This window comes from Perca flavescens, chromosome 6 (assembly GCF_004354835.1).
Source record: "Perca flavescens isolate YP-PL-M2 chromosome 6, PFLA_1.0, whole genome shotgun sequence".
NCBI classification, from domain to species: Eukaryota; Metazoa; Chordata; class Actinopteri; order Perciformes; family Percidae; genus Perca; species Perca flavescens.
This window is the reverse complement of record NC_041336.1, coordinates 7,980,504-7,992,340: the sequence shown is the minus strand read 5'-3', so window position 1 is coordinate 7,992,340 and position 11,837 is coordinate 7,980,504. Positions and strand designations below refer to the sequence as shown.

The 11,837-nt window shown below is 39.8% G+C and overlaps 1 protein-coding gene across 1 annotated transcript; it reads right to left on the bottom strand.

Annotated features, from left to right (window-relative positions):
- Positions 1–954: 954 nt before the first annotated feature.
- Positions 955–11,601, bottom strand: LOC114557619 (protein S100-A1). Its single transcript, XM_028581183.1, has 4 exons — positions 11,572–11,601; positions 3,245–3,322; positions 1,672–1,907; positions 955–1,322 (listed from the first exon to the last, which is right to left on the bottom strand). Exons 2-4 carry the CDS (start codon positions 3,291–3,293, stop codon positions 1,188–1,190), a joined length of 420 nt encoding a protein of 139 aa, XP_028436984.1. The 5' UTR covers positions 3,294–3,322; positions 11,572–11,601; the 3' UTR covers positions 955–1,187.
- Positions 11,602–11,837: the final 236 nt, after the last annotated feature.

Sequence of the window (11,837 nt, the reverse complement as noted above, 5' to 3'; positions counted from 1 at the left end):
GCTGTTGACGGGGGCAGCAGCTAAACAAATTTACTGCTTTACCTTGCAAACATTACAAGTCACACAATAGCACAACAACAAAAAACAATGGAGGCAGCTGTAGACCAGCAACTTAAGAGAGCGATACAGCGGCTTCAGTTCCCCCGTCGGATAGGGCTGTCTGTCGGCAATGACAATAATCGAAATGAAGCTCAGCGTGAATTCTTTCAGGAAGGATTCTAAACTTCATCCACCTCTCTCTCTCTCTTCCTAAAACTGATCAGCTGTTTCGAGGCGTTCACTTTTCAGGTTAAACCAACCAGGATCGGCCATGAATTTCACAAGCCAATCACAGCATGACATCCCTGCTTTAAATCTGTTCTTCTCTCTGCTGCTGTCAGTTGTCATTTCAGGCAAAGCGTCGCACCCTCCTCCACCCCTTCCACCGCCAGTCACCCACGGCACCCTGAGTCCTCCTCCGGCACACCGCTCACAGTGTAAATATATATTTATTTATTTTGGTGGGCAATTTGTTTTGTGTCTAAAAATGCATTTAGCCGCTGCCCACCCACGTCCATAGCAGTACTCTGCTTAGCTTAAGTGCAAGTACTCCACTCAACCGTTCCTTTTTACGTATTTTATTTTACATTTTATTTTCTATCTTTATTAATACATACTGTGTGTATATATGTATAGTTATATTGTTTATATTCTTCTTACATCTAGAGAATGTGACATGCACCAACAACACCAAGACAAATTCCTTGTATGAGTAAAAAACGTATTTGGCAATAAAGCCCTTTCTGATTCTGATTCTGATTCGGTTTTCTGCCTGCTTCTCCAACTGGACGTGCCTACCGCCATCCACTGACTATGGCTAAGCACCTCTTACATCCCCACTATAAAATGTCCAAACTATCCTGTAGACATGATTAAGAAGTCCACCCTAACCCTTTTTAAAATAAGAGACATGTGAAAACAGGATGTGATCTTTATTTAGATGGAGGCAAAATGGCAAGAATATCTTGAGTTTGTTTGCAGTGATGTATATATTACATTTATATGACGTCATTACAAATAATATTATTACCAGTTGCTTCCCCAAAATAACATTCTTAGTATATAAATGTAAAGAAAGGGTTATTGATTTAATGTGAAATATTAGACTTAGTGTTTCTTAAATCTAATCATGGTGTTCTTGCTCTCAATCATTTTTGGAAGAACTCATTGGAGATCATGGTCATTGCAGCAACCAAAGTGACATACTCCTGGAAGTTCACTTCACCGTCACGGTCTGCATCCAATTCCCGCATCATACCCTCGATCTCGCGACTATCGCCGCCCTAAAACAGAAGCATCAGGATGAAAATTGAACCAGGAGAGGAATTAGTTTCACAAAATCAAATCTTGTTCCTCAGAATCAGGTTTATTGCCAAAGAAAGTTACACGTGCAAGGAATTTATTTTATTAAGAGTTGGTATGTGTATACATGAACAAACAAACATGTTAAACATTAATTTGAAATAAACAATAAATACAGAAACAAATGGATTGAGTGCAGAATGTGCAAAAAAAGCAACAGTTCCCCCCCCCCCCCCCTCTCTCCCCCATCCCACAATAGATAAGACCATTAGTCCAGGGCTGAGGAGATCGATCTGGCAATGCGAGACCACGGTGAACAAAGATACTCACGTCAATTTTGAGTTCAGTCTTTAACAGGTTCTTCAGCTCCGATTTGTTCAGCTTGTTCTTGTCCCCTTCTTTTCCCGAGTAGGAGTGGAACACCTCGATGAGGATAGCCATAGCAGTTTGCAGTTTAGACATTTTCCCCAAAAAAGAGAAATCACTGCAGTTATCAGGTTGGCAAAGATGTGTGGAGGGGTTGTCGAAGGGCAGAGGGTAAGGTGTTTCGGTGAAGTTTTTACGTGCTGGCACACAGTAGATGCAAACGTTCTCCTGAAAGTTAACACACATTGGAAACAAATAAAGACAAGTGCTAGACATTCTGCATGCTCAGATTTGTCAAGTGGGAGGACATCAGAATCAGAATCATTTATTTGTCATTGTAAAACATTTTCACAATGAAATTTAAGTGCTACTCCTTCTGGTGCCTAGAAGTATACATTCATACACACACGCCATACCCTTCCACAAACCATACCCTCACATAAACTTAATAGGGACAGGTGCTTCTAGTGCATAGTAGTATACATTCATACACTTACTCACGGCGTACTCTCACACCAATATTATTATTTTTTTTTTTAAAGATCACAGTACTGGAAAAGTGTAAATACAATTATCCATCTGCTGATTGTGATCGATAATTTCACCAACATAGTTAAAAAGGGAACTTAATTGTTGTTAATTGTTAATTGAGAGCATGAAATAATCAAAAAGCTTAACTGTATTATTATTTTTTTGATTCAAAAAATAACATGAAACAAAAATGTGACTGTTGTGTCACTTATGGACAGTCTTCAAAACAAACACTGGTAAAACAGGCTAATATCTGTGCAAATCTCAGCTTGAAGCCAAAATGAAATGTTAAAACCAGCTTGCAGATGCCAGTCCACATGAAAAGAAAAAACAAAAAGCATATGTTTTGCAAAAGTCTGAAACCTAACCCCCTTGTAGCGATCCTGGGAGCGGCAAATCCCTTACCCACTGCTAACAGGTACGAGAAGAAGGATATTGGATTTGGGAGGGTGATTGAAGAAAATTAGATTTTGCGTGTGTGGAAAATGGACTCTGTGCCTACACATGACCTGTGGTTGGGAGAAATGTCTAACACACTTCACTTACTACTACAACGAAGAAAGAGATGTGTTCGATAAGATATGGGACCCTTGTACTGAGATACTTTGAGGGGGCAGGCTGCAGATGTTATTTAATGTCCCACTGTGCATTTATGTATATGGGCATGTGTGTACCTTTTTCTTTTTTTTTTGGTCCATTTTCTTGCACTCTTGTCCACTTCTTGTCCTTTTGACAAGACACCCTTTTTCCCCTTAATTTTCAACCATATTTGACCAAATTCTGATGTGCTATGTTCAGTTTGTTGTGTAATTGTATTATTTTTCTATGCACTTTTTTTCTAAACGCAATGAACGTATTAAAAAACATACGTTTTACCATGTTTCCCTGTTATGCAGAATTTCTTTCTTTGGGACTTTCACCTGACACACGTGATGGCTCTCATCGTTATCACTTCTTGACCTTCCATAACTAAATAACACACAAACAAAAAGAAGCAGAAACTCACCTGAACACTGACGCTGACAGCTGCTGGTGGAAGTGGCTTCAGCGCTCATCTTATCAGCTCTATATAGGCTCCTCTCACCTGTGTGCAAAAAAAAAAAGAATCTACGCTAGATAGGTGCCTCCCTGCTGCACAGGTGAGCCCCTGGCTGGGTCATGTAAGGTAAGATGAGTCACAGCTAAAGCATTTAGGTCTAGGGCGTGGAAGCCAGCATGTTTAATCCTTGTGTTGTCTTCCCGTCGGCCATGCAACGTTTTTTCTGGGTCCCAACCCAATCACACCCCCAACCGGCCCCATCAGACACCGCCTACCAAGAGTCTGGGTGTGCCGAGGTTTCTTCCTAAAAGGGAGTTTTTCCTCGCCACTGTCGCAATAGCCACTGCTAATGCTTGCTCTTGAGGGAATTACTGTAATTGTTGGGGTTTTGGAATTTATAGAGTGTGGTCTAGACCTACTCTATCTGTAAAGTGTCTCGAGATAACTCTGTTATGATTTGATACTATAAATAAAATTGAATTGGGTCATAATTTTAAATTTAAACCGTAAGAAGCTTTAGTCACTTGTAGTGTGTTTAAGCATGAACCATAGGCTGTGAAAATAAGCCTGAACATGAAGGACGAGGCAGTGGGCGACTTTGTAGGCAGGCTGCCCAACCAATCAGAAGTAAGATAGCTAAACACAGAGCTGGCTGAACAAGTTTTCTTGTGTTTTGATTGGTATGCAAGATACACGTTTTGCCCCAAGCTACCACTGGGAGTGTGTGTGTGTGTGTGTGTGTGTGTGTGTGTGTGTGTGTGTGTGTGTGTGTGTGTGTGTGTGTGTGTGTTGAAGTTCAGCTTCTCAGTCCTGCCAAGCCCACATGCTCTTTGAGTTTGAGTTCACTGAATTCATGCTCACAGTTCAACAACTGCATAAAAACCAGAGCCACATCGGTTCAGAAAAATAGGAAGTCTAGCCCTAGAAAAATCTAATTCATAAATATACATATCAATTATACACACATATGCACCCATACATTTATACTCACATACACATTTAAAAAAAAAACAAGAAATAGCCATCCAGTGAAACCATTCATATGATCTATGCAAGTACAGTAAAATTAGCTCTTTTTTTTTTAATGTTTTTCAGATGTCATCTCTGCAACACATTCTCACTCCCATCGCGCTTGTTATGCAACTGCTTGGTCATGTGGCTTTGGCGTTTGTTACTTACGCAAAAAGTCTCCTTTAGCGTCATATTTAGACACTATTGGTCAAGATGTATTTTTAACTAAAATGCGGCACAAGAACAGGACAGTTAAGTGTAGGAAAAGATCAGGGGTGGGTTACAAAATATACATTTAAGTGATGGTTAGGGTTAGGTTTGGGTTAAGGTTAGGGTTAGGTCATAGGTCACAATTCAAAATATGGCATATAATGCAGTAAGGCTCTCTGGCAATCTGTCTCTTTAAAAAATGTATTCTCCTTCAAAATATGGCATATAATGCAGTAAGGCTCTCTGGCAATCTGTCTCTTTAAAAAATGTATTCTCCTGATTTAACATTATCTGATTTACTCTTCCTCCTCTTTGGTGTCTTTTGTTTGTGGAAGTAACCTGTGCATGTGGCAATTACTGACCTCAATATAACGTGAATTCATTTAGAAACCCTAGGATTGTAATAGCTCATATGTGTTTCAACAATTTCTGCTCATATTTAAAACTGTCTGCACATTCAAAATATAACTTATCCCATCTGCGTTTTCTGAAATTTGGAAAGTTGTGATGTTTTGAGTAAAAAGAAAGTCTTAAAATTAAGAGAAGATGTAATTTAATGAGAATACAGTCACAATATTTTTTAAGAAAAAATCCATCTGCTCTATATTCTGCTGTGCATACGTTATTGCTGCGCTGATATGGTAGTTGGTCATATTATTCAGACCGTCTAAGTGGGTTTGTGCCTGAACCAAAGAATGTAAAAATGAAAGCCTGAACAAAATGAGAAGAGGAGGAGGTAGTGGGCAACTTTGGAGGCGGGCTTTAGGTTCCCTAACCAAAAAACCTTAAGTAATATAATATGTACACTACCGCTCAAAAGTTTTAGAACACCCCAATTTTTTTTGTGTTTTATTGAAATTTTAGCAGTTCAAGTCCAATGAATAGCTTGAAATGGTACAAAGGTAAGTGGTGAACTGCCTGAGGTTAAAAAAAAGTAACGTTACCCACAACTGAAAAATAATGTACATTTCAGAATTTTACAAAAAGGCCTTTTTCAGGGAACAAGAAATGGGTAAACAATGTAAAGCTGTTCTGCAGCAATGGAGGTTGATCAACATATGTTCCAACTTGTCTGGATTACTTCCAACCCCTCTGTTTGTATAAAAGTCTTGTTGGAACACACTGTGGTACCGTACCCTCGTGAGCATTATTTGAACAGTATTGTACTGCAGAAAGTAGTGTGTTGCCATAAAAATGGCGGGAAAAAGGCAACTAACAATGGAAGAGAGACAGACCATCATAACACTTAAGAATGCTGGTCTTTCCTACAGAGAAATTGCGAAGAAAGTCAAGGTGTCAGTGAGTACAGTATTCTTCACCATCAAAAGGCACTTAGAAACTGGGGGGAACTCTGACAGGAAGAGGTCTGGCAGACCCAAAGCCACAACAGAATCAGAAGACAAGTTTCTGAGAGTCAACAGCTTGCGTGATAGGCGGCTCACAGGACAACAGCTTCAAGCACAGCTTAATAGTGGTCGTAATAAGAAGTCTCAGTTTCAACTGTAAAAAGAAGACTTGGAGCTGCAGGTTTGATAGGTCGAGTTGCAACAAGAAAGCCATTGCTAAGTAATGGACTACTGAAGACTGGAAGAAGGTGCTATGGACTGATGAATCAAAATTTGAAATCTTCGGTTCATCACGCAGGATTTTTGTATGCCGTCGAGTAGGCGAAAGGATGGTTCCTCAGTGTGTGACATCAACTGTCAAACATGGAAGAGGGAGCGTGATGGGCTGGGGCTGTTATATATATATATATATATATATATATATATATATATATATATATATATATATATATATATATATATATATATATATATATTATATATAAACAAAAAGTGTGAAATAACTGAAAACATGTCTTATATTTTAGATTATTCAAAGTAGCCACCCTTTGCTTTTTTTGATAACTCTGCAAACCCTTGGTGTTCTCTCAATGAGCTTCATGAGGTAGTCACCTGAAGTGGTTTTCTCTTCACAGGTGTGCTTTGTCAGCGTTAATTAGTGGAATTTTTTCCCTTATTAATAAAAAAGCAAAGGGTGGCTACTTTGAAGAATGTTTTCAGTTATTTCACACTTTTTTGTTAAGTACATAATTCCATATGTGTTCATTCATAGTTTTGATGCCTTCAGTGAGAATCTACAATGTAAATAGTCAAATAGTCTTTTTATTTTCATTCATGTAAATGAAAATAAAAAGGAAACACATTTGAATGAGAAGGTGTGTCCAAACTTTTGGCCTGTACTGTGTACTGTGTGTGTATATATATATATATATATATATATATATATATATATATATATAATTTTTTCTTTGGCAGATTCTAAAATCTCAATTGAGCCCATCACTGCCTATACCTGTCAGAGGTTAGTATTTTCTGGGCAAGATGCACACATTTCCCCAAGCTACTGCAAGCCTTGCCTGCCAAGCACACTGGTATACCTTTGCAGGTGTGATTCAATACACTTTATGGGTGAGTGCGTGTGTTCAAGCTCAGCTTGTTTTTCTGGATCCACAGTAAAGTCCTTTCAAGCACACGGTTATTGTTTTGCAAGTTTGTACTCCACAGAACGTGCTCTTTCTCACGGTTGTTTATTACAATTCTGCAATTCTTTCAGATCCATCCATTGTAACAGTGGTGTAGTCTAGGTGATATGCAGGTATACGCCCAACACCCACTAAGAAAGCTCCAGGATTTTCCTATACCCACTTAAAAATGCGCAACGATACATAACAAGTTAGTTTTGTGACAGAACTTTCACTTAAGCTATTTGTTTTCGCCAATAGGGGTTGATTAATGTGATCCGCAAACTGACCAAAGACTAACGTTGTATACCCACTACCATAAATTAGACTACACCACAGCATTGCATTTGCTGTCCTTAAAATAAAAAGTGCCATTGAGTGTCTGCATGCAGCACCTGCAGGCTGATAACTGTGTACTGTGATATTGTTCATTTTAACAGATGATTTCAATGTTGCTCAACAGCAATGGTGTACATACACTGTACCTCTATATGGTGACTGAACTGCTTCTGAAGAGTTCAGCCAAGTTAAATAATGAATCTGTTGTTGTTGAGACCTGTCCAACGAGAACGACTCGCTTTTATCCACTCACAGTTAGAAATGTTGACCTATAACATATTGCGTGATGTGTGGGTGAACTGAACATATCTACATTACAATGTTGTAGCTTGCACAGTCACTATGCCCTGATTTGAAAGATAACAAGATGAGCCCAGATAGTTGTTTTATCTGACAGTCTGGAGTCACAAGACTGCTTGGATAGGCTAGGCATCTTATCTGATCAGAAGTATGTTGTATTAAAGGTATGCCTCTAATTTAAAGGAACACGCCGACTTATTGGGAATTTAGCTTATTCACCGTAACCCCCAGAGTAAGACAAGTCGATACATACCCTTCTCATCTCCGTGCGTGCTGTAACGCTGTCTGACGGCTCCAGCATTAGCTTAGCCTAGCACAGATCCTGCAGGTAACTGGTTCCAACTAGCCTACTGCTCCAAATTGTGACAAAAGTGACAAAATAACGCCAACATGTTCCTATTAACATGTTATGATTTGTAGAGTCACAGCGTGTACAAAAAACAACGTAACATGAGACACAGCCATCTTCTAACAGTAAATAAACCGGGAACTATATTCTCAGACAGGCTTGCTGCGAGCATATCACTCCGCCCATGTACTATATTCTTCCGCCTAAGAATATAGTTCCCGGTTTGTTTACAGTTAGAAGCCGGCTGTGTCTCATGTTACGTTGTTTTTTGTACACGCTGTGACTCTATAAATCACAACATGTAAATAGGAACATGTTGGCGTTATTTTGTCACTTATTCGGAGCAGTAGAATTACTGGAACCAGTCACCTGCATGTTCTGTGCTGGCCTGATGCCGCTGGAGCCGTCAGACAGCGTTACAGCACGCACGGAGATGAGAAGGATATGCATTGACTGTCTAACTCTGGGGGTTATGGAGAATAAGCTAAATTTCCAATAAGTCGGCGTGTTCCTTTAAGCAACATGAACAGTATCATTGCTGTCCTGTGAAAACCTTGTTACCACCTTTTCAGGGTATTAAAACGTCAGTTAACTACTTTGTGACAATGTATTGTTTTTTACAAGTAATCTATTGGGCTTTCGTGTAGTTTAAGTAGTAAGATTTTTTTCTCAAACCATAAAGGAAATGGATAATGGTGATATGCAAGTTCACCGAGTCAACTCCTGTGACCCCAGACTGTCTGCAAAATCAGAGAGGTTTATTTGGCATGGAGGTCACAATGAATTGTAATCACTTAGATGATCCCGTAGCATTTCATCTAGCACCATTACTTACTTTGTGTTGTGAATGAATACTTGCAAAACTAATTCCCTCTAGCCTCAACCGTACTTTGTATTTAATGCTAATTGGTGAATGTTAGTAAGATAACAGCTTAATGCCTCGTGTCAACTGTGAATCCAGATTTAAATGGAAAGTTCACCTGCAAAATACAAATGTTTACAGGCTACACTGTTTTAGTGTGAGTTTCCTAGTGTTGGAGGTATCGGCCGTATAATGTCTGCTTTCTCTCCAATATAATGGATCTATGTAGATGACACTTGACTCGTGGTGCTTAAAGCGCCAGAAGAATACATTTAAAAAAAACTCAACAGCAAGGTCCCGGTTACTTAAGATAATCCCCAGACCTGGTTGTGAGCAGTTTCATATAGGAAAAAAATTCTTTATATTTAACTACACCCGTAGTGTCAGTAATTTGCTCTGAATATTAAAGGAATATGCCACTGTTTGTTGAAATAGGGTTATTCACTATCTCCTCTATATTTATATACAGCCAGGTCTCATGGCAGTTCGTTATATAGTTACGTTATGTAATCTATTAAGTCGTGGACAGGACACGTAAGTGGCGTTTTTTTCGTGTGGCGATTACGAAATTGAAAGCAATGCATTTTAATGGGAAGCATATTTCGTGATCCCAGAACGCTGACGGTAGCGAGTAGTATTGACAAGGCGAAAGGCCGCGCAAAGAGGTTGGTTGGGGTGGTGGATGGGTCAGAAAACACAGGACTTTCACCCAGGAGACCGGGGATCGCGTCCCGCGTCCCGCAGTTCCTTTGTCGGCGTGTCCCGCGTGTGACGGTTCCTTTCCCCGTTCTTCTTTTTTCCTAACCATAACCGTTCCGTTATTGTGTCGTTTTATTTCCCTGACGCATATTAAAAACCTCATAAAGTGAAATTTTCATGTCATGGGACCTTTAACATAACTACGTTGAACGGGACGCCAATAGTCCCGACCAAGCATGTTAATAAAGCGCTTTATATGGTGATGGTGATGGTGCAGTGGACCCATGCCCTTGGTGTGGGAGACCAGGGTTCAATTCCCACTGTGATACATCATCAAATGTGTCACTGAGCAAGACCTAGTTGATCCAGAGGTGTGTGACCTCTGATATATAGCAATTGTAAGTTGCTTTGGATAAAAGCGTCAGGTAAATGACATGTCATGTAATATGACGCTAAAGGAGACTTTTAACGTCAATAACAACGACAAAGGCAACTGACCAAGCGTCTGTATTTTACAAGATAGGAGTGAGAATCTGTTGAATATGTAGTCCTAATGCTTTAACTGACAATACTTGACAAATTTGACTCAAGCCCTGACTTAGGAGTGGAGGGGGGATTTTTCCATGTACAACCGCTATGTGCACTATTTATTCATGATATTTTATTATAGAATGACTAAAAATCTTTACATTATTTGGAAAAAGAACATGTTGGAAAAACAAGATAGCTGTCTTCATCATTCTGAAACCAGGACAAATGTTGAGGGTTTTCACTCCTGCCACCTGAACAGAGGCAACTATTGTCTGATGTTTCTATTTTTAGGCAACACAACAGGTAGGGTAGGAATTTGGAGCCTTTTTTTGAGTAGAGTTCAGAGAATGAATGGCATTATTTCCCCAGTAAGAGAACTTTTTTTTGCTCCACTGATGTGCCGGTCCAGTCAAGAAGACTGAGGGGAAATGCCAAGTCAAAGGTATTTTGAAAACCCTTAAAGAGTCAGGGCTTTTCAGTAAACATTCAGCTCTGGAGCCCAAGGAGCCACCCCCTTTGCTACACCACTGCTTGAAACCCCTAGAAATGAAGGAGCCAGTCATAGGAAATATGGTCCATATCAACTTTGATTTATTTAGGGGATTGCTGGAAGATCCGCCAGATATCCCTCATTTTCGGCCGGATAATCGTTATCTTCCGCTTTCTTTGTGTTGTAATTTTAAACGCCGGTGGATTTATGAGGACAATGGTTAACTGCTCCTCAGATTTCTGCAGGGTAAATCCAGGCAGCTAGCTAGACCTGTCCAATCTGAGTTTCCTGTTTTACTGTTAAAACAACCTTTGAACACGTTCCACCAAAACAAGTTCTGTCCCGAGGCTATTTGCAGCGGCACAGCGGCTTTTCCCGGTGCTTAGCATCGCCCAAGACGATTGTGATTGGTTTAAAGAAATGCCAATAAACCAGAGCACGTTTTTGTCCCATCCCGGAACGCTGTGTGGACTAGCCAGACCCTCCTCCGCAGTGCAGTGGAGGAAGGTCTGGCAAAGTGAGACTATAAAGTAGTCACATTTAATTGTCTAAAAATTCAGCCCTACAGTATGAAATGTTCAAGTATTTCTAATCATGAAAAACCACAAAACATGGGCTCGCCAATGGTAGGAGTGCCAATTGGACATAAGATGCAGTGCAGTGATGACCAGCAGATGGAGACACAGACTTCATGATAAACCCCAGCCAGTCACTGCTTCAGGTGAATGTGTTTTGACACATTTTCGTGGCTTATATCTACATTGAATTTAATGTATTTGAAATATTGTTTGCCAAATAGACAGGGGACCAAACAGTATCTCTTAAAAAACTTTACTTTAGGCAGTAGCAGACAGGAACCAACAACTACAACAAAACACTCTATAAACTGAAGACAAGCCAATACTAAAACTCTGGCTATAACTGGCTAAAATACTGAGGATCTCAAGTCATTACAGACAAAGTTAGACATACTCACACAGGCTGACGAGCTGATTGAGCAGGGCTGGGTGAGTGCTGATTGCAGGCAGCTGCATAGACTCAGCTCTAAATCAGGAAGGCAGATAGGTACCTCTGGTGGATCTGGGAGATAGCACATGGATTAGTAACAGCCAGCATTAGAAAACTATCTACCAACATGTTTCTCATGCATGAAAACAAGACCTAGCCTGAAATCGTCAAAAAAAAAAAAAGATCCAAAATTACAAATAGGCCCTAACAATCATAACATAATTGTCTAATTGT

Excerpts from the sequence above, each read along its gene's own strand:
- LOC114557619 (XM_028581183.1), bottom strand. The coding sequence starts at position 3,293 with ATGAGCGCTGAAGCCACTTCCACCAGCAGCTGTCAGCGTCAGTGTTCA. Across the intron at positions 1,908-3,244 it reads CTGTCAGCGTCAGTGTTCAG|CACGTAAAAACTTCACCGAA; the intron begins GTGAGTTTCTGC and ends ACTGTGTGCCAG. Across the intron at positions 1,323-1,671 it reads AGACTGAACTCAAAATTGAC|GGCGGCGATAGTCGCGAGAT; the intron begins GTGAGTATCTTT and ends CTTCTGTTTTAG.